This window comes from Somniosus microcephalus, chromosome 6 (assembly GCF_052327205.1).
Source record: "Somniosus microcephalus isolate GS21.2 chromosome 6, FLI_Smic_1.0, whole genome shotgun sequence".
Taxonomy (NCBI): Eukaryota; Metazoa; Chordata; class Chondrichthyes; order Squaliformes; family Somniosidae; genus Somniosus; species Somniosus microcephalus.
The window spans coordinates 92,898,755-92,921,297 of NC_140992.1; the positions used below are offsets into that span (position 1 = coordinate 92,898,755).

Sequence of the window (22,543 nt, forward strand, 5' to 3'; positions counted from 1 at the left end):
CCTGAAACTTCCGGAAACCGAGGAGGGAAACCGAAAGGGCAGATCAGAAACAGGAAGCGCAGACAACTGACGACATTTTTTATATTTTTATTTTAAGATCCGAGGGGAGAGAGAGAGTTTAATATATTTTTCTCCCAAAATGGTCAAGATCTCGCTCCCCGCAGCTCTGGGGCAGAAGCCGGAAAAAGCAGAAAGCGAAGCAGATAAAACCGAGATCCTCATCCCTCAAGATGTAAGTCAGTTTAAATTTTTGATCAATTGCACGTTAAGAGCGTCACAGCTGTAAACATCGCTACATTTCTTCCTTCGCTGTCTCCAGTTGTGGACTGACAGCGACAAGCCGTGTCTTTAATTTCCATTAAACTGGAAAAGGGACAGTCAGCTGCCTCGGAGAAGGGGATGGAATCGCGCTGGCAGTGCACCTCACTGAGTTTTTCGCTTCTTTTCACTGCGTATTGACAAAGGATGAACTGGAGCAGTTGAACACTGTTTGGGTTACGCTTTCCGTACAGTGAAGTGAGGGAGAGCGGGCGGGGGAGCACTGTCTGTTATTTTGTTTATCTGGTAACGTTTTAGTTAAAGCGCAATATCGTGAATGTCGATTTCTTGGATGGCACTCTTTAAAAAATATATGAACATGCGAATGGGGCTTTATCTCTGGGAAATCTCTGCTGCAGAGTATCTTTTATTTCAAAAATTACAACAACATTTTGAGTATTGAAAATAGGAATTAGCACAACCAAAATTCCCCTGTCATCGTTCTTTTTTAAGTGCCGCTTCTTAAATTAATGGTCAGTTGCTTTGAAATAAATGCATTTCATGATGATTCAAATGTAGAATAATGACCGATCAAACTATTTATCTTGCATCCATTATAGCAAATTCCTCGTATTTTATTTTTGATACTAGCTATTTACATTCCATTCACTCCTCGAGTCTCGGGAGTAGTTAATAGGGTTGTGATTTCAAGAACTGAAATTCGTTGTTGGGTTAAATTATATTGGAAAGAAGTGACAACAATGTTCCTAAATATAGTTGGAGCTGCTCAAAACTATATTTAAGTTTCAGTCAGGAAGCTTGGGCAAAACATGAGTAGGAGGAAGGAACAAGGTACTATATCAAAGTGAAATGCAGTACAGAAGTCAATGCTCCATGTATGATTGTATTAGTACTCGAGAATGTTCATTGTTCTTTTTTTAAGTGCCACTTCTTAAATTAATGGTCAGTTGCTTTGAAATAAATACATTTCATGATGATTCAAGTGTAGAATAATAACTGATCAAACTATTTATCTTGCATCCATTATAGCAAATTCCTCGTCAATGGATAACATTTAAATTCAAAATCCTAACTGAAACACACAATATTCCCCAATCATTTAGTTTTTAATACCTGCTATAGTCTGTTGCTAATTTCAGTTTAAAATAACAGCACAATATAGATGGCTCATCAGTCTAGTGTGTTTTAAAAAGTATTTTGTCTTGAATCACTGAATTGGTGATTGTCAATTATGATAGAGACTTACAAATTGACAATGTTTTTCTTCATTTTATTGAAATCCAAATCCAAATATAATGTCTTGCAAACTGATTCACCAGGATTCAGATATCTGCACTTAATTCCTTCTTGCTGTACTGATTAGATATTTCTTTTCTTGATTTATCAAAGGGGAGTTACAAAACCCAAAGGCAGCCATTTCCAGTATTTTACACAATCTTCTACATTGAGGTGACAAGCTTGAACACTGGTTATAGACTGTAATGAAAATGTTTCTTTAACCTGCTTAGTTTTGGGGTAGTCTTTATTGTTTTACTGCAAAGGTGCTATGCTGCAAAGTGACCAGAAGGAATGTACTCCTAAAAGGGAAAATCCAGCCTTCAATCAGCTGCAAATCCAATATATAGGGTATTAATCCAGTAGACAGTTCCTCACGCTAAATGATTTCCATCACTTGACCTCTGCTGTGAAAATGAGTTCCAAGTTAAATGTTTTCTACTTACCTGTCAACTATTAACTGTGTTGGAAAAATTGTCATTAAATAATGATGACATAGAGATTTATTGTACTAGTTGAATCCACGTAAGAAACTAAAATTGGCAATAGAGATTTTTTTTAGACTGGAATTTTCACTTGTAATTAAAGAGAAATAATAAAAAAAAGAAATACTTGCCTTTTATAGTGTCTTTCATGACCTAAGGGTGTCCCAAAGTGCTTTAAGTCAATTAAGTACTTTTGAAGTGTTGTCCCTATTGTAATGTGGGAAACATGACAGCCAATTTACACACAGCAAGCTCCCACAATCAGCAGTGAGATAATGACCAGGTAATATGTTTAGTGGAATAAAAACAGAAACTGCTGGAAATTCAGCAGGTCAAGCAGTATCTGTGGAGATAACGTTTCAGGTCAATGACCTTTCATCAGAATCTATTTTAGTGGTTTTGGTTGAGGAAGAAATATTGGCTAGAACACGGGAGAATTCCCCTGCTCTACTCCGAATAGTGCCATGGGATCTTTTACGTATGCCTGAGAGATCAAGCGGGTCTCAGTTTAACGTCTTGTCCAAAAGACGGCACCTCTGACAGTGCAGCACTCCCTCAGTACTGCACTGGAGTGTCCGCCTAGATTTTGTGCTAATGGCCCAGAAATTCGGGTCGAGGGCTTCCCACGGGTGCAAGCCCCCGACCTGCACTTACCTAGCGCGCCGGCCGTTGTGCTGTGGGCCCCCGTGGAATTGCGATCCTGGGCCTCCTCCAGCTACCGGCGCGCAGTGCTTGCGTATCCCAAGGGCACAGTTAGATCGATGCGTCCCCTGGGATCACGTGGGCCATGGGGAGCCAATCGGAGCAGGGAATGCTTCATTCCTAAGTTTGACAGGAAGGGCTGTCAAACTTATAAATACTATAAGCCCCAAAACATCACTAAATCTTCAAATAAATGTTTAAAAAATCACATTTTTTAAATAAACTATAAATTACATGAAATAACTTTTTACATTTTTGAAAAAATAATTTTATTTTCTAATGGGGCTAAAAATAAACTTACCTTTCTTTAAAGTATTTAAAAATAATAAACCTATGGAAAAAATGTTTTAATTTTAATTAATTCACCACTTACCTTGTAAAAAGCAGGCCTTGCGACTGCTTTTTACATGTCTAACTTCTGGAGACTTACCCTCCTGGGAAAACCTGCAAAAAAAAACGTAAGTTCGATGCGCACGCGCAGCCTCTCCTGCGCACGTGTTCGACCTCTGAACCCCTTCATTCAGGGGAACGGAAGTGCCGGTTTCCCGCGCATGTGCAGTGCATGCAGGAAACCGGCACTTCCATTGTGCCTACGGGCGAGTACCCCATGCGTACTTACCCGTGGAGACCCGAATTTCTGGGCCATTGTCTCTGGAGTGGGGTTAAAACCCACAACCTTCTGACTCAGAGGCAAGTGCTACAACTGAGTCAGACTTTTCCTTATCGTAACAGCTGTGCAGCAGTACAATGGATGAAGAAAACAGAAATTAAAAAGGAAGAACTCAGTCCCCAAGTAAGCTCTGTTTTCCCTTACAGCAGTTGTCTTCAGTCCATTGAGTCTAAAGTCCTAGTCTCCTATTCATTATAAGGAGCTTTACCAAATAGGCATTGTACTTTATAAAATTCATTCTCGGGATGTTGGCGTCGCTGGCATGGCCAGCATTTATTGCCCATCCCTAGTTGCCCTTGAGAAGGCTGTGAGCCACTTATAATGTATCTTTATTTTCTACTTGTTGCTAATAAGTATGAACTCTGTGCTGAAATAGTGGATTAATAGTGGATTCAGCATGCCTTCCTGTGATGAGGAATTCCATTACTTTATTGAACATCTTTATAACCCATAAAAACCCTGAATTTACAATTTCCTCTGAAACATTATGCGCTGAGCAGTTTTTTTCCAAATTTATTTCTGACTTGTGATTATGTCCTCTTTAATCACATGCCAGATGCCTAATTTTAAAAAAAATTATGGAGTGGGAGATTTTAGCCAATGGTCTGGAGATAACTGCTTTAAAGAGGAACTGTCTCAAAAACTTGGACGATGAGTTGTGCCTTTTAAGTTTGACCCACCAGTAATAGGGTGGAACATGCTGCACTCAAGGCTGATAGCTTGGACAGCAACAACTTGCATTTATATAGCATCTTTAATGTAGAAAAATGTCCCAAGGCACTTCATAGGGGTGTTACCAAACAAAATTTGACACCGAGGCACATAAGGGGATATTAGGGCAGATGAGGTAGGTTTTAAGGAGCGTCTTAAAGGAGAAAAGAGAGGTGGAGAAGTTTAGGGAGGGAATTCCAGAGTTTAGGGCCTCGGCAGCTGAAGGCACAGCCACCAGTTGTGGAATGATTAAAATCGGGGCTGCGCAAGAGGCCAGAATTGGAGGCATGCAGATATCTCAGAGGGTTGTAGGGCTGGAGGAGGTTACAGTGGCGAGCGAGGCCATGGAGGGATTTGAAAACAAGGATGAGAATTTTAAAATTGAGGCGTTGCTTAACCAGGAGCCAGTGTAGGTCAGTGAGCACAGGGGTGATGGGTGAACGGGACTTGATGTTGTGCAAACAGGGTTCACACTACTTGGGTACCTCGCTATTCTTTCTGCGCAGTCTGTGAGATCAGCATATGGTGGGTTAAAAGTTAAAGCAGCTTTCTGATGAGCATGGGTTGTAAATTGGCTAAGAGGATTTTGGGGAAAGGGTGTCTTCAGGGGAAAGATAATAGTAGGATGTGTAAGAGGCATATCAGAATTTGCCAACTTGATAACTTTTTAGGGAGTGGACCATTTTATTTTGTGTCAATAAAACAATTAGAAGGGTTGAGAGCCTGGTTGTTTAGTTTATGTTGTTATTCTGTGGCATTTGTATGTACTGTGATTTATTGATAGTATGCATGGAATGTAGTGATCAAAGGTGAAAATTAGTATAAGAAATGTAAGGGAACACTGTTTAGTGGCTCACACTGGAATCAGATAGTGTGTGTCTCAAAAGCAGCTTGTACTCACACTGGTTTTGTGAAGTGTGTGTCTCAGCAGCTCTCATACTGGTTTTGTGTAATATGTAAAGACTTGTGCACTCATACTGGTTGTGGATAGTATGAGGTTTCAATAAAGACCTGATCCTGCATTACTACAACTGAGTGTGTGTGTAATCTGACGTTTAAAGCAACAAAACGAAAAAGAACAAGAAAGCAGCCCAACAGATGTGAGTTAGGATACGGGGAGCAGAGTTTTGAATGAATTTAAGTTTATGGAAGGATGGCCAGGCGTGCGTTGGGATAGTCAAGTCTAGAGGTAACAAAGGCATGGTTGAGGGTTTCAGCAGCAGATGAGCTGAGACAGGGGAGGAGTCGGGCAATGTTACGGAGGTGGAAATAGGCAGCCTTAGTGATGGCACGGATATGTGGTCGGAAGCTCATCTCGGGGTCAAGTACAACACCAATGTTGCAAACAGTCTGGTTCAGTCTTGGACAGGTTGCCAGGGAGAGGGATGGAGTTGGTGGCTAGGGAACGGAGTTTGTGGCGGGGACCAACGACGATGGCTTTGGTCTTCCCATTACTTAGTTGGACGAAACGTCTGATCATCAATACTGGATGTCAGACAAGCAGTCTGACAATTTAGAGATAGTGGAGGGGTCGAGAGAGGTGGTGGTGAGGTAGAGCTGGGTGTAGTCAGCGTACTTGTGGAAACTGACGCTGTGTTTTCGGATGATGTTGCCAAGGGGCAGCAGGTAGGTGAGAAATAGGAGGGGGCCAAGAATAGATCCTTGGGGGACATGAGAGGTAACGGTGTGAGAGTGGGAATAGAAGCCGTTGCAGGTGACTCTCTGTTACGAGTAGATAGATAAGAATGGAACCAGGCGCGTGCAGTCCCATCCAGCTGGACGACAGAGGAGAGGCGCTAAAGGAGGGGATGGTATGGTCAACCGTGACAAAGGCTGCAGACAGGTTGAGAAGGATGAGGAGGGATAGTTTACCATGGTCACAGTCACATAGGATGTTATTTGTAACTTTGACAAGAGCTGTTTCGGTACTGTGGCAGATAATGCACTTATACTTTTTATCAGTCACTAAAGATGCAGACAAAATATACAGTCACCATGTGCCAATTGCAACTGCAGACTTCAGCTTGTTTCAAAGCTGGGAGTGCTATCTCTGGGTGGAAAAAAAATAGCTAGAGAAAAATAACGATTAGCTACTACAAGTACAGACTCAATGAAGTTTGGTACGTTGACAGGGCAGCCTGCTTTATAGAAGATTCAGAGCAGATTGTTATGAAATAGCTATAGACTTTTATAACTTACTGAGACATCCAAAAAGGATTCTACACTGGGATTTTGCCTTTAGTCTCAAACTACTAAATAGATCAGTACCCTGCTAGAATACACATAGAAACATAGAAGATAGGAGCAGGAGTAGGCCATTCGGCCCCTCGAGCCTGCTCCGCCATTCAATGAGATCATGGCTGATCATCCAATTTCAGTACCCTGTCCCTGCCTTCTCCCCATATCCCTTGATCCCTTTAGCCTTAAGAAATATATCCAACTCTTTCTTGAATATATTTAATGAAAACTGGCCTCCACCGCCCTCTGTGGCAGAGAATTCCACAGGTTCACCACTCTCTGGGTGAAGAAATTCCTCCTCATCTCAGTCCTAAATGGCTTACCCCTTATCCTTAGATTATGATGGGTAAAGTTTCATCATAATCATGATGTTGCCAGTTGGTACTTTACCAGCTGGGCCTAAATATGATTCTTGCCATCAGCGATTCTTTATGATGTACAGTTCAGTTGCAAAGTAAAATTGACTTGATTTGTATGTGACAAATTGGTGAATAACTTTAATGAAAAGTACAATGTTTGGTAAACCACTTCTGCTTCAGTCAATTTGAAAATAAAAGACCACTGCCAGAAATTTCTTGCTTTCGTGTCAAAATTTCTTTGACTTAAATAGGGTTGTTCGTCGGTGTCAGAAAAAATGGTGATGGGTCATCCAAGCTTCTTGTATTCTAAATAATTTGTGATTTTTAGGGACCATTTCGGAACACCCCAAATGGGATGCTGCCATAGTGTTCACTCAATGTAAACACAAGAAATATATTATCCCCCTGATAACTCAGATTATCCAGTACCTGAACCATACAAAGAGAGAGTTGAAGAGGTAACAGAGAGCATAGACAAGGGTAATGTAGTAGATGTAATTTATCTAGATTTTCAAAAGGCCTTTGATAAGGTACCACACAATAGACTAATGAATAAGGTTAGAGAATGCGGAGTCAGGGAACAAGTAGCAGAATAGATAACTAGCTGGCTTCAAGACAGAAAGCAAAGAGAAGGGGTAGCTATTCAGAGTGGCAGAAGGTGGGGAGTGATGTTTCACAAGGATCAGAACTTGGACCACTGTTCAATTTTTATTAACGATTTAGACTTTGGAATCAAAAACACAATTTCTAAATTTGCAGATGACACCAAATTGGGGGGGGGGGAATAGTCAATACTGAGAAGGACTGTAACAAATTACAAGGAGACAGTAATAAACTTGCAGAATAGGCAAATGAATTTCAGCACAGAAAAATGTGAGTTATTACATTTTGGTAAGAAAAATAAGGATCACATATTACTTGGAAAGTAAGAATCTAAATGGGTAGAAGAGCAAAGGGATCTGGGAGTACAAATACACAAATCGCTAAAGGTGACGACACAGGTTAACAAGGCCATAAAAAAAGCAAACCAAACATATTAGGGTTTATTTCTAGAGGGATTACATTGAAAAGTAGAGAAGTTATACTAAACTTGTATCAAACCTTGCTTAGACCTCACTTGGAGTACTGCGTACAATTCTGGTCGCCATATTATAAAAAGGATATAGAGGCACTGGAGAGGGTGCAAAAAAGATTTACAAAGATGATACCAGAAATGCGAGGGTGTACCCATCAGCAAAGGATGAACAGGCTGGGTCTCTTTTCTCTTGGAAAAAAGAAGGCTGCGTGGTGACCTAATAGAGGTCTTTAAAATTATGAAAGGTTTTGATAGCGTGGATACAGAGAGAGTGTTTCCACTTGTGGGGACGAGCAAAACTAGAGGCCATCAATATAAGATATTCACCAAGAAATCAAATAGGGAATTCAGAAGAAACTTCTTTACCCAGAGAGTGGGTGAGAATGTGGAACTTGTTACCACAGGGAGTGGTTGAAGCGAATAGTATAGATTCATTTAATGGGAGGCTAGACAAGCATATGAGGGAGAAGGGAATAGAGATTTTTGCTGATAGTTAGATGAGGAAAGATAGGAGGAGACTCGAGTAAAGCATAAACACCGGCATGGACTGGTTGAGTCGAATGGCCTGCTTCTGTGCCGTATAGCCTATGTAATCCTATGTAAAACAGTAAGGTCTCCATTTTGATGCCTGATCTTTACTGAGGTAGCTGATTGCAGCTGCGCAGTATTGGGGCTACAATTAGCTGTGGTGCCCTTGCGTTAATTGCTCAGGGTGCCTGCTACTAATCACCAACCAATGACCCCTACTGGAAGTACATACATGTAAATGCCAAGTAAGGGCAGGATCGGGCCTCTATAGGTGGATAGCCTGCTAGAACTCAAGTCTCCAGGTTCACACTTGAATAATGGCCACTTGGTCAAGGTACCAAAGTGTGACCACCACCGTTGGAAACCTACCCAGTGAGAGAGGCAATATCTTTGGGATGATAGAGGAGAAAATTGCTTCAATATTCGAAGACCAAAACTATGACGGCTTTAAGTGTGTTTGTGATCACATGATGCTGGCTAAAAAGAAGCGTACACAAATATGTGGACAAACAAGATTAAAGGCCCATGTTGGTGTCAACCCCTTTTCCAAGCATGCTTTATGAATCTCAACAGCAGAGGATATTCTGTAGTTTTTGCTAATCACAGGGTGGGGTAAGCTGAAATGATTATCAAGGAACTCAGGTTGAGGCTGACAGAGTTCAATTTTGAGAGTGAGTGAATAATTGTAAATAAAACAAAATCATACAGATTAAGGAAGTTGGATAGCGTGCCATAGTAGGACAGACTGTATAAGATCTCTTGGAGGAATACCCTTGCTGTGCTAAATGGTCTTTCTTTGTCCTGCTCATTTACATTCTTTTTATTATAGTTCAAGCTGACCAGTGTGACACTATAGAACAGATCTCTTTCACTTTGTACTGTAAGCTTTCATAAGGGAAGATTTTCTGGGTTCCAAATATGCATTTACTTATGAAAGGAACAGCTCTCCATTGAACAACCAGTTCCTTTTAGGAGCTATGATGTCACCTGGAGGATCTGGGTGGCAGCTTTGTAGAAGAAGCAGGAGTTCTCATCAGAAGTGCAATCAGCCTGAATAACACTCTACCATTTATCCCCAGTTACTAAAGCTGTGCTGCAGATTTGTATTTGTTGTAAATTTTCAAAACAAGTGGTAACCTAGTTTTTAGTCTTTCTGTTTTTAATTGCTGCTGTTATTTGTGAAGGTGTCTGCATAATCACAAAAGTTTGTTCTGTCCCACTTAAAGATCTGATGTACTATTGATAACCGTCACCATGGAGCAGCTGTGTTCATCATCATGTCCCTGTACTGATTTGTAAACAGATTTATTGTATGTTTTTTCTTCATCCAGATATTGCCTCCTCTGGTCATGTGCTGTTCTGATGCTGATTTGTTAAGTACATACTCTATCTACTTTCTAGATCTTCTAACGCTGAGGTGCAGTATGATCAAAAGTGTTGTATAACAAATCTCTACCTGGAAGAGCTCTCTGTGCAGAACTGTATTATGTGAAGTATAGACTAAGCAATTTCCTCTCATAAGCAAGCTGTTTAATGTGCATTAACCCATACCCTGCTGGATCAACAACAACTTGCATTTATATAGCGTCTTTAATGGAACAAAACGTTCCAAGCCGCTTCACAGGAGCGCTGTGAGACAGAATTTCACACCAAACCACATAAGGAGACATTAGGACAGATGACCAATAGCTTGATCAAAAAGGTAGGTTTTAATGAGTGTCTTAAAGGAGGAGAGAGAGGTTTAGGGAGTGAATTCCAGAGCTTAGTGTTATCTGAAGGGATCAGCAACAACTGACAGGGGACTTGCTGTTTGATTTCTACTGGCTATTTGTAAGTTTGTGCAACTGTTTGGAGCTTTCCACAGTTATTTAAAGTTGGTCAGGTGACAGGGACTGGTGCTGCAAGTGGAGAAGGCCTTGCTTCTGATTTCAAGGGTTCTGCTCAGACCACTTGCTCCCAGTCAGGAGGAGGGGCAGGAGGGCTCTCAGCAGGAGGCCTTACCCACTTAGGGTCTTCCGAAAGCACTTTTCTTACCTGCCCTTAAGCCAGGAGCAGTGTATTTGGATGCTCCCTTTCACCAAGGAGGTGGTCACAGAACTCTGCTACCTCCTGGAACCAGACCTGCAGCCTCAGAGTAGGGCAACCGTGGCTCTCCCAGTGGCCTCAAGGTCACCGTGGCCCTCAATTTCTTTTTGCCACTGGATCCTTCCAGTCTGGAGCAGGAGACATAGCTAACATCTCCCAGTTCGCCTCCATCGTTGCATCCGGGAGGTCACAGAGGCTCTGTACTCCTGGAGAAAGGACTTCATTGTCTTCTTTCTGATCAGAGAAAAGCATGGCCTTTTCAGGATATCGGGCTTCCCCATAGTGAAGGGCGCCTTCGACTGCACACATGTTGCTTTGCGGACGCCATATATCAATCCTGAGATGTACCGCAAAGGCTACCACTCACTTAATGTTCAGTTGGTGTGCGACCATGCCCAGCATATCATGATGGTGAATGCCCGGTATCTTGTCAGCAGTCACGATGCCTTCATCCTGCGCCAGTCCGGTGTGCCAGCAACCTTCCAGCCACCACGTCGAATCTGAGGGTGGCTGCTAGGGCGACAAGGGCTATCCGCTCTACACCTGGCTGATGGCTCCCCTTCACAATCCCACCACTCGTGGCCAGCACTTATATAATGAGAGCCATGCTGCCACAAGGAACCTCATTGAGCAGACCATCGGGGTACTCGAGCAACGGTTCCGCAGCCTTGACTGCTCAGGAGGAGCCCTCTAGTATATGCCAAAGCAGGTGTTTGTTTCGTGGTGGTCTGCTGCATTCGCCACAACTTGGCCATCATGACCTTGCCACCATAGGTTCCGTGACCACCTGAGGATGAGGAGGAGGAAGGGAGGAGGCAGGCAGCAGATCCCCATTCTGGATGGGCTGTCTATGAGCACCTCATCAGAACCTGGTTCCTCTGAATGAAATCCCAGATCCCTGTTGCTCCCGACTTCCCCACCTTACCATCCCTCTATCACGGAACATCACAGCATCCTCTTGGGTACAAAGCTGAAATGAGAGCCACCACAAAACAAACATTCCAAACCTAACTAATAAATTAATCAATGAAAAACTACATAACAGCATCAACTAATCAGCCTTGTGCATTCCCTTAGTGTCCATCTTTTGTGTTCCTTTGCCTACTCTAGTGCTCCTATGCAGTGCTACCTCAGTGGCTGCAGCATGGCTGCTGGAAGGCTTCTGACTTTCCATGGAGGAGACTGCAGATGGCCTTGCAGGATGACCTTGAGCAGCTCTGGGCCTAGAAGGCCCTATTGTAGACTGCGCCACCTCTGCATGTGCGGCAGCAGTCTGGGCTGGCTGGCTGACGGGCAGCAGCAATGGCATTGGCAGTGTGGTAGTGGTGGGAGTAGGAATGCTGTCATCCTGAGAGAAGATAGCAGGTTCTTGCCCCATGGAGCCACTGCCAATCCCCACGGTCAGCGCCTCAACATTCCTAGCCATCCATTGGAGCACAGATTACTGGACTGATGTGAAACCCTGCAAGCACCTTGCCACACTCGTAAACCCAGCTACGATGGCATCAGTCTGAGCCTGGGTGACAGCACTCAGAGGTTTGGCGCTTCCACTTGTGCTGCAATGGAAGCTGCGACATTGCCCATCACACCCAGCATCATGGTTGGGCCCACAAGTGTCCTAATGGAGTTGCCCATCATTTCCATCCTGGAAACCATGGGCTCTTAAGTTCTGCGCAAAGTGCAATGTTGGAGCCGGACTCCTCGATGCTCCTTGACAGTGACAAGAGGCTCTCTGGCAGGCTTGCCATTGCACCAAGCATTTCTGTGTGCATGCCCATCACCCTTCTTCTGAAGGCCACACCATCAAGGTCATCATCTGAGTCCTGTGCAGCAGAACCCATGCGCGAACTTGCCCTCCGGGGAGCTGGCACCTGAGCTACCCTTTCCCCCTGGCCTGGCTGCAGCCCACTCATGCCCGGTGACCCACCATGTGCAGGTACCACCTCTATACTACCCTCTAAAGTCCATTAAACTTCTTGCGGCACTGGATCCAGGTCCTAGGGGCAACACACGTGGCACTGATGGCTTCTGCTATCTCCTCCCACTGCTTTCTGGAGTGCTGCCTGGAAGGCCTCCTGCCCCCCTGCGGATAGAGGACATGTCTTCTTCTGTGCACCCCCAGGACCAAGGCCTCCAGTGCTGCATCTAAGAACCTCCTTGCCCGCTCGCTTCCCTGTTGAGCCTTTCCTTCATCAAGAGTGACAGTGAGGTGCTTCTGCAACAATGCACCTCCCCTTTAAGTAGTGTAGAGGGCCTAGGCAAAATTTTATTGGCCAGTAAACTGCACCCGATATTGGTCCCCCTCTTGTGCACTAAGCCAACCAGCAGCGCATTTAGCGCTGAACTCAGCGCTCCAATCATGTAAATGAGCAAGCAGCATGAATTTTGCGTGCTGCCTGCACCACCTTGAACGGGCGCAGGCAGATCGTGCCCGTTTTTGAGCTTAATCGAATTTCACACCCCCATTTTGTTTGCAACTATCTTAATTTCATCGTGTGCTATTTTTGGCACGCTTGTGGTGGTATATAGCATATTTAATTCTGAGTGGTTTAACAAGGAACCGTAAAAACACTCTAATTATCTGCCACTGATATAGAAATCTTTATGCGAGGACAGCCAGTGACAAAATGACATGTAATATTTTTTCTTTTCTACTTTGTTGCCTAAGTCCTTTAGGATGAAAGGTCTGGCAGTTCAGAGGATTCTTTAGAACCTGAAGATCAGAGAAGGTTATTACCCCCATAGCTAGAGACTTGGTTCTTTTCAATTATTCATTTCTTAGTAAATTTATTTTATTGCAACGTAGTAACACTTATCCTGCTACAATAGAATTTGTGCCATGGCAACATGCTACGTGTGTGCAGGTATTTTTGGTCCAGGTGTTGGAGCAAAAAATAGGTTTAATTTAATACCTGCAGTTATTTTATTTTGAACTAATGGGTAGCAATGTTAAGAAGCCTGGAATTTACTTAATATAGGAGGCAGGGGAGAAAGACTAGGGATGGAACAGACCAGACCTCTTTAGAAATAAAAAGGAAAAAAAATGCAGAAATAAAGACAGAAAATGTGGGAAATACACAGTATATCGGTCGGCATCTGGTCTGCAGTTCAGGTGAAGGATACTGTTATAAGTTCAGGGTTTGATCTTGAATATTTTTGAATACGAGGGTGTTAATCACTCCTGTAAGCAGTCTGAGCATCTTGTGTTTAGGGCATGCCCATACTGGCCAATATCTAACTATCAAATAGCATAACCCATGGGTATAACAATGGTACCCCTTGTGATCTGAACTGGATATTTGTTTCCTTCACGTGCTCCAGTGTGCACCTCCGCAATCTTTTTGGAAGGCAGACTGGGAAAACACTTCGTAAGATGAGGCCAGAATGGAATATTTAAGCAAGTAAACATACTGATCAACGGTTATGATTAGACTCACTGAATTCAATCAGTACAACTTGTCTTCATGTACAAAATAATGAATAGGCTCTGCTTCCTGTATTCTAATCTTCTGAATCTGGAAAAAGGTTGTCCGTGCAGCTTTCTGCTTAAAATCTTGACTGAATCTGTCTCTCTTTTATCTGTTGGATTAGAATCTATAAATTCTTTAAAAAGACAATTAGTTTCTCAAAAGAATAGGAATATTAAAGGGTGTGGGAGTGAGCAGGAAAGTGGAATTAGACTAAATGGCTCTTGTGGAGAAAAATACTGTCACAGACTTAAATGCTCAAATGGCCTGCTCCCAGTTGACTGCCAGTACTGTTCTCTAACCAGCTGGTAGGGGTGTAGAAAAGCTGCTTGGGTCGAAACTTTTTATTTTCCCCTCTGATGCCACTGGAAAGCACCTTTCCTGTGCATCATGCTTCCCATCACAGCATGGCTGTGTACTACGGGGCTTTTATATTATTCAATTTATTTGCTGTGTGGTATTTCATTTAGCGCTAATTGCATTTTTCTGCAAAGAAATCTGCAGATGCCTTTTAATTTGAAGACAAGCTCCTGGAAAAAATAATTTTAGATCATTTGTGAATTAGATGTCATAACATATGCAATAAAATTGCTGATGATTGTTGGAAAGGTTGATAATCATGGTGATCCTTTATGCTGCAGTTTAGCAGAAGATGACTGTGGTATCTACAAAATGTTGGAAATATTAAATAACTATCATAGAACACAGATAATTTTTAATGAAGGTGCAGGCCAGCCATAGGATCTAGTCAAAACTAAGTACCAAATGCAAAAACAATGTACAGTGTCCAATTAAATCAATCTGTAGCAGCAAACTTTTATTTGGCTCAATAAAGTTAATTTTATTTATGTAAATTATTTTCCATGCTAACAGCCCACCATATAAGATTTATGCAAAATGACATTTTCATGGTGGAAATGCTTGTCTGTCTTTGTTTAAATAATGCAAAGCTTATTTTACTGCAATTATACAGGTATATTGTTTGACTGCTCACTAATACTAAACTTAACATATGTAAGTTGCAACTTGCAGGTCCAACAAAAGAACTAAAGAAACTTATCAAATGTGTTTGGGGTCCAACAAAAATGGTTTTAATTACATTCTGTTCAGTAATTGCAAGACTACTTCAATTTATTTTTTTATCTAAGACACAAATTGACCAACTGTGATTATCCTCTTCAATTCTCTATCCTCCACCCGGCAGCGCTACACAAATTATTAATTGGTATCTTAAGCTATGATAATTTTTCTTTATTTTGTAATGCCATCAAGTAGGTTTTTTTAGAGGGTGAGTTTTTAAAATCAATGTCAGAAACCCAAAACACATTTGATAGTTTCTTTAGTTCAAATTGCAAAGAATGAATAAATGCCTCCGTTGCCCATGGCTTTGACATGTCAGCATACCCACAACAGCCTATTGACACGTCAGAAAGAACTGAATGCAAAATGTGTCAGTTGTACTGCGTAGAGAAAGTTCCACACCAATTAAAAAAGAGAGTGCCTCACAGCTGTCAAACTGGAATTAGTTCCTTATCATTGTGCAGATATCTAGTGAGAAGTCTCTTGAGAAGGTAACGGCTGGCAACTGAATGCAGAATAATCAGTTAAAAAATCCCCAACCCTCAGTCACAAGGAAATTGCAAGAGTAGAAAAGAGTTAAATACCAGGAACAGTATATTGAGGACACTTGCTCCATCTATTTCTTCTTCAGCTTCATTGGTTTGTGATATCTTTCTGCCATTGATTCGCTTGTTCTTTTAGATGCTGATTGACATGGTTCAAGTAGGGAGTAGTCTTGAGTTGTCCCTTGAGAAAAACATCTAATCCGCCATCATTCTGCAGTATCTTATCTCTCTAGCCATTCAGCTCTATCGTTAGTACATTTAAGAAGAAAGTTCCAGGCACTGTGCATACATTGTGATAGAATTCCTTGGAATAGTGACTGATGGGTAAAGTTTGGTGACCAGAAAATCTGCAGTTCCCAAAACATTAATTCTGAGTCCATTTTTACTTGTGTATAAGTGCTTGTTGTTATATATATATATATGTATATTCCTTTCTAACAAAACAGTAAATCAATTTTTGTGTTGAAAAAATTGGCAGCTACCCAAATTTTTGGAAGGGTAAAGTTTCAGATGATAATTTTGCATCTAGTGGAAAATTTCAGTGACTTGTTAAAATCAAATCTTTTATCAAGTTTTCTAATGGATGCCCCTTTATTGTGTACTTACGTTTAAGTCTCCTATTCTGATGCACATTACCTCATATTTATATTCACCGTAAAATGTATCTGTTAATTCTTATCCCATCCTCTTAACTTGTTTGTATCCTTTTGAATACTGCCAATCTCTTCTGTGTAACTGGAAATACGACTTGGTGTCATCAGTAAAATTATATTATTAGAATACACCCCTCCACTATCTTTCTTTTTGGTTATCAGTAGTGTAAGCAACAAGTGAACCATATGTCAAAATCAATTTGTTGAAGTAACTTTTCACATGTACAAGTTTTAATGCTGTTAACAGTACTCCAGGGAGTCATTTAATCTGTTTTAAAAATATTTCTTCCCTCAGGTTGAGTCTTCTCCAACCAGACACTTGTATTTTAATTTTCTTCTCCATTCTCATGTAAAAATGACTGAATTTTTAATTGTACATTTTTTATACTGCTTTGTTATACAACTACCGTAATTCAATTTTCACCCTTACTCATTTTAAATGACTGTAAATGGTCATGGAACAGCTCTCCGCAATAGTCACAGATGACATTCAGTACACTTTATTTTCTACTTTGTAGTATTCAGGACTAAATATGTGTTGGCATAATGTAGACATTTCAGCTTTACGACATTGTAAAATATAGCTTTACAGCTGATTATTAAAATGAGAGCTCTTGGGAGGCTGTGTGTGCTTGTCGTTGACAGTGATGTAGGTCTGCACTGAAAAGTAGGCAAGCAGTACTGAAAAATTGCAATGGGAAAGTGTTAAATCATTTTATTGGGTAATTCAAACATTCCATCAGATTTAATAAGTACAATATTTTAGATCTAGTGTTACAGAGCTGCTGCTTCTCAATCTATTGGAGTTGCTTTTTCAGCTCAGTTCTGGTGATTGTAGCCATTGTAAGCTCATAATGTGAACTGCAGTGTAGATTCATGTTATGTTTATAGGTCTTTTCTAACCATATCCTAAATTATTTTGGCTCTTCTATCTCAGATTTCATGGGCAAGTCTCAACTGTTGATAGTGTCTAGCCTTCAATTTCGAACAGTGAACCCTGTCTGGGAATTGCTTTTAGCTACTGGACTTATCCTATGCCTCCATAGAATCTCACTGCATCTTCCAAGCAGTAAAGCATCACATTCAGACTCATTTTAAGTTTAAAAAATATCAAACTAATTTATTTAACAAAAGATGAGCAAGCACATCAGTAACAGTTCTATAATATAGTTATATATTTACAGTAGACATCATTCTACCTAGCTCCTTGAGTGAACAAAATATCATTTCAACCGCATCTTTTGATATCCCATTCAGGATATCTTCATGAGATATACTGTACCTTCCGTCATTAGCCGGCCAATTAAGGGAAAGCCGGTGACAGAGGACATCAGCGTATGACGTTTCATCTGTCAAAAATTTTTGACAGATGAATTGTCAGCATTTGACAGCTTTGAGAAGCTGTCAATCACTGACAATCTCTGTTCAAAGGTGAGCCCTTGGACTGAAGACTCACCAAACCCCTCTCCTTTAGCAGAAAGCAGATGGCTGCTGCATCGGAGAATGCAGCAACCATTCTGTCATCTCTGCCATTGAGATGAGGCACCTCCGGGTCCCCAAGGGTTGAAGCCTGCAGAAAGAAACAAAGGTAAGTAAACTTTTTCTAACACTTTGCACTCACCTCTCATACTTACCTCTCCACACTTGCACCCATCACTCACCTCCACAGCGCACTTTTCGAGCCCTCTCGCCCCCGCAGACCCACTGCTTACTTCGCTGACTCTGGCGAGGTTTGCAGCTGTCGGGAAGCCCGCACTTGTGTGGGTAAAATGGGGATAAGCCTCTTAACTGCCTGTTAACTACCTGTTAACAGGCAGTTAAGTGGCTGTAATCCCCTTGCCGCCTTGAGACGGGTCCCTGCGCGAGTTGGGGATCCGCCTCCCGGGAAGATGGAACGGAGGCGTGTTGGGAGCAGGGTTGGTACCCGCTCCCAGTTTCTGCCATTTTCCTGGCAGTCCTGCCTCCATACCCGCCTCCCCAGGGCTGGCAAAATTCTCCCCATGAACTCTGGTTCTTCACCCAAGTACTTTACCCTATTGCAACTAGGCAGTATTTGTTAGCAGATTATTTGAGCATGAAGAGTATTACACTGAGCACAATCCTGTCCCTGCTCAATGTTCACAGACATGAACTTCCAGCAGGAAAAGCCAGCGGGAGTAGTCACCTTGATTTTTTTTGACTTTATAATCCCAGGGCTGCTGAATCCAGTTTTAGATCTCTCACTGCTGCTCCGCTTAAGAGCATCTAACTTGCAATCAATCGGGAGGCCAAACCCTTCAACAGCATAATTTTCAAATGGAAAAAGCGCAAGGATTCTTTATCCTTCTCCATACCCATATTATGATATAACTCTGGTATGATTCTGGATACTTTTACTTAGGCAAGTGCTATAATAATTGGAAAGTGCCCCATTATAAATGATACACTTTCCCACCTGTAATAGTGTTCAGCTTCTGCATCACCCATATTGGGGGAAAAAAAGATTCCGCTAAAAATATATATCCTCAAAATATACAAAGCCCCAGGGATAAGGTATCATCCTGTTAGCTTTCAAATAGCATCCTTGCTTTGCTGATGCTTTATAGTTTTTCCCTAATATTTTCTTGCTGCATCTGATGCTTCATGATTTGTTGCACTTCTTCCCCATCCCCCTGACTCGCCCCTCATTTATGAAAAATTCCTACATTTTATCCCCTTTTAGGATTAATTTCCTCTGGTTAAAATTCAAATATATTTTGATGAGTGGAAAGTGACCTTAGGCAAATTAGAAAAAAGAAATCACCAAAGCATTGCCCAACCTGTTCCAAGCACTGACATGCAGTTTGTATTTGAACCATAGTGAAAAATTGAAAAGAAGTGGGTTGGTTGAAAGATTCCACTTGCATTCCCATCCTTCAGTAAATTTCCTCGATTTCTTTGTACAGTACATATGCCTATATACAATATTACTTGATCTACCTATAAATAGATGCAATTGCACAACAAAGGCTGTATATTAAAGCCCTTGGTGATGATGCAATACACATCTGACTTCACTGTTATGTTGTAAGCACTTGAGTATAGAAGAAAGATTTCAACACCAGGGTGAAAACACCAACAAAATGCTGTGTGTTTACTCTGAGAATAGTGTGAATAGAAGCCTCTCTGTGGCCCTACATCTTCCTCTGATTCTCCTTCATATTTTACAAGTTTGTAGAAAAATGATTTCTTACAACTCTTACAGGGCAAATAAAGTTAGATGTTGCAGATTGCACGTGCCATTAAATGCTCAGAAGGTTAAAAATGTTTTTCGTTTGGCATTGGCAGTGGCATGTTTGCTCATATTTTTAATTCTACCACCAGCAGTCTTTCCAATTAATATCGATATTACAATTTTAAAATGAAATACTACAGCTGCCATGTCAGGGTCACTATTTTGAATTTGACCAAGCTGAGAGCGCTCTGGCTGCACATTTTCTTCTGCCACTGCCTGATCCTATTTCAAGCAGCATGCTGCACAGTGATGCGCACGCAGCTAACCGTCACATTTTCCACAGTACCTCGCTCAGAGTTGGGGTCTGCAGAGGGATGCAGACAGTCTGGGTTGAATGATCAAAATTGTTGTTGAAATGTTTTTTGTCAGGTGGAATGAGGTTACATTAGGCTTAGATTAAATGGGGAAGAAAAGAAATACAGCTCATTTCGGATAACAGGATTCCTCAGTGTTAATCCCTCGGCAGTGACTGTTTCTGATGATTACAAGATATCCTCTTCAATGAGAACTAAAAAACCTCCCTGCTGTAGTTTCACCTCCCAACTATCAGAGTGACTCTATAATTAGCATAAAACAAAGAACATTTCTTTACTAATTATAGTCTTCACGAAGCTGAGATAATCTCATACTATATTTTCCATTAAGGTGCAGAATTGTAATCCTCAGAGGGTCACAACTTCTGCAGTTGGCTTTGTCAATTGTACAGTAGAGAAAGTCTACATATATTTCATGAGAACACATTAGCCTTGAATTTTATTATTGCCAATCTTGATATTAAAATCAATCCTGTTGATAGAAGTAGAAAATGTTTTTCACTCTATTGTTTACAAGATGATGCCAGAGACAGATCAACCAGGTCATGTTGTCTGATCTGGTAATTAATTGGATAAGAGAGCAGAAGATATATAGCCAGCCATTCATACTCTCTCTGTGCAGGACAGTGCAATTGTTAATCACTACTCCTAAAGTCTGTGGCTGGGAAGCTTTCAAATCTCTTTTTGATTGATGATTTTGATTAATTCTGAAGGTATCTTTTTAAAAAAAAAAAAAAAAATCTTTTTGTATCAGCTTGACTTCAAATAATCAGGCTGGCAGCCTAACTTCTTCAGTTCCCTTTTCTTTGTAATATAGGGATTCCATGAAGTGTCTTTCTTATTTAAGAGCTTTTTATCAAGCTGATGTCGTCCAAAGTACAGAAGATATTGCTGAGTACTGCAACAGCTTCAGGTCTTTAATTGTTTTAAAATACTGTTGAGAAATCAAGTATTCTTTTACTATATTGCTAGACCTTCAAGATGCCATCTCAGTAACAAGGAGGCTCCTACTGAGGATTTCAATCACTAATATCTTATTGCTTTAGATCTGTTGAATTGCTGACATTTGATGCTGTTCTTGGCGGTCTTTGAGCTTGGTGTACCATTGCTGAGGATCGTGACTGTGGAAGTCTCCTCGTTTCAGCTCTCCTGCAGCTGCCCTAGTCTACTGCTTGCTGATCCTGGTCTGCTGTTCACATCCACATATGCTGGCACACTCGGATCCCCATCCAGAAAACGTAATAAATAAAAAGAAAAGCTTTAAAGATTTTCCCATTGAATAATATTGTATCAGGGGCCGAAGTTTTGTTTGTTTCCCTGCCACCCAGTGTCTTGGTCTATTGAAGATGAGCTGTTCCTTGCTTCAAAAAGTGATTTTTTTTTTCTCACCAGTTCATTCTCAAAACGTGCTCCTTCTGCTTGGTGCCAGGACAGTCTGCATATACAGAGAGAGGGAGAGAGAAAGAAAAAGGTAGTGTTCAAGGAGCTAAACAGAAGAGTAAAAGCTTTGTTACAAAAAATCTACGATCACCCATGATAAGGTCTGTTGCCCCAGACAACGAATGCTCTTTGCTTTCCCACCTAAGCTTCATTCCACTTTCAGCCACCACTTTATTGTTCTACCAACTCACAGGGCTCCTGGATTCGAGACTTCACTTCTGCTCCTCCACTGAATTTTTCATCGGTCCTTTTATCAATCTTCCCTCTTCCACTATTTCTCTCGGCGCTTGAATGAACCTCCATTGGCTCCTGACTGATTCTCTGCTCATTCCTTTGGCTCCCTGAATCGACTGACCTTTTGGATCAACCTCCGCTAGCACTTTGATTGATACTCTGCTCCAAGACAACTCTAGTCTCTACCCTTCTCCTCTACTAACTTGGAACATGGCATCTTTACTTGGCAACTGGTGGCTGCTTCACCTCCCCTACATTTGGTCTTCATTGCACCCCTGCCACCTGGCTCTCAGATGTTGGACTGATTATCTTCTCTCTTTGTCCTCAATCTGAAACTTGTCTCTGCCTCATGTTGATTTCTGTCATGTTTATGTAACTCAGGTTTCCTTTGTGTGTGTATCATTTCTGCCTCACTGGACCAGAGCCCACTACTCCTATTTTCCCCACTTCAATACATTTTGGGCTCTTTTCTCCTCTCTCTCCCTCCTCTTTGCCATCACTACTCCACAGAATACCTTATTTCCTGCCGTCCTATGCTTGCATCCCTCTTAAGTGAGCCCATGGCCCCTCTCTCGGCATTCTTCACCAGGCTCATTGCTGGCTCTTCCAGAGCACCAACTGCAATTCCCGCATCCTCTGCTGTCAGTGACCAACTTGGCCAGCGCACAACTCAGTTTTGCGAACAAAGGCATTTCTTGAACTATTTCCTTTAAAACTTGCCCTGTACTTGAAGTGGGAGCCTATAACAAGTTAATGGAAATGGAGGAAAGATCCTGTGCGAGTTTAAAAGGGTTCATTGGGTCACTTGATGTTCAAAGGCTTTGGGCTTTGATGGAGAAGAGACATTCAATGTAAGAGAATAAAGGAAACAAGGAATAAATTTGATTTAATATATTTTTTACCGGATATTATAATGGTTAAGGTACTGCAAGTAATTACACCATTCAGATCTGGTCAGGTACATAAAGCTATCATCATTGAAGAATTCTATTATCTGGCATACATGCTGTTGAGTACTGAATAATATTTAAAAAAAGTAAACTTGTAATTCAGCAGTGCTTCCATGCATATAATAATATAAAATGGAACTAATGATAAACTGGATTATCGACTGACTCGAACCATGGCATTGTCACTCACTCAACCTGCC

General features: G+C 41.4%; 1 protein-coding gene across 1 annotated transcript in view; it reads left to right on the forward strand.

The window, feature by feature from the left end:
• The window catches only part of LOC147115886 (integral membrane protein 2C-like), a 58,267-nt gene continuing 35,724 nt past the window's right edge, over positions 1-22,543 (forward strand). The window contains exon 1 of the mRNA XM_085990539.1: positions 1-232. Within this exon, the coding sequence (XP_085846665.1) occupies positions 140-232 (93 nt within the window). The 5' untranslated portion in view covers positions 1-139. The remainder of the gene's footprint in view (positions 233-22,543) is intronic.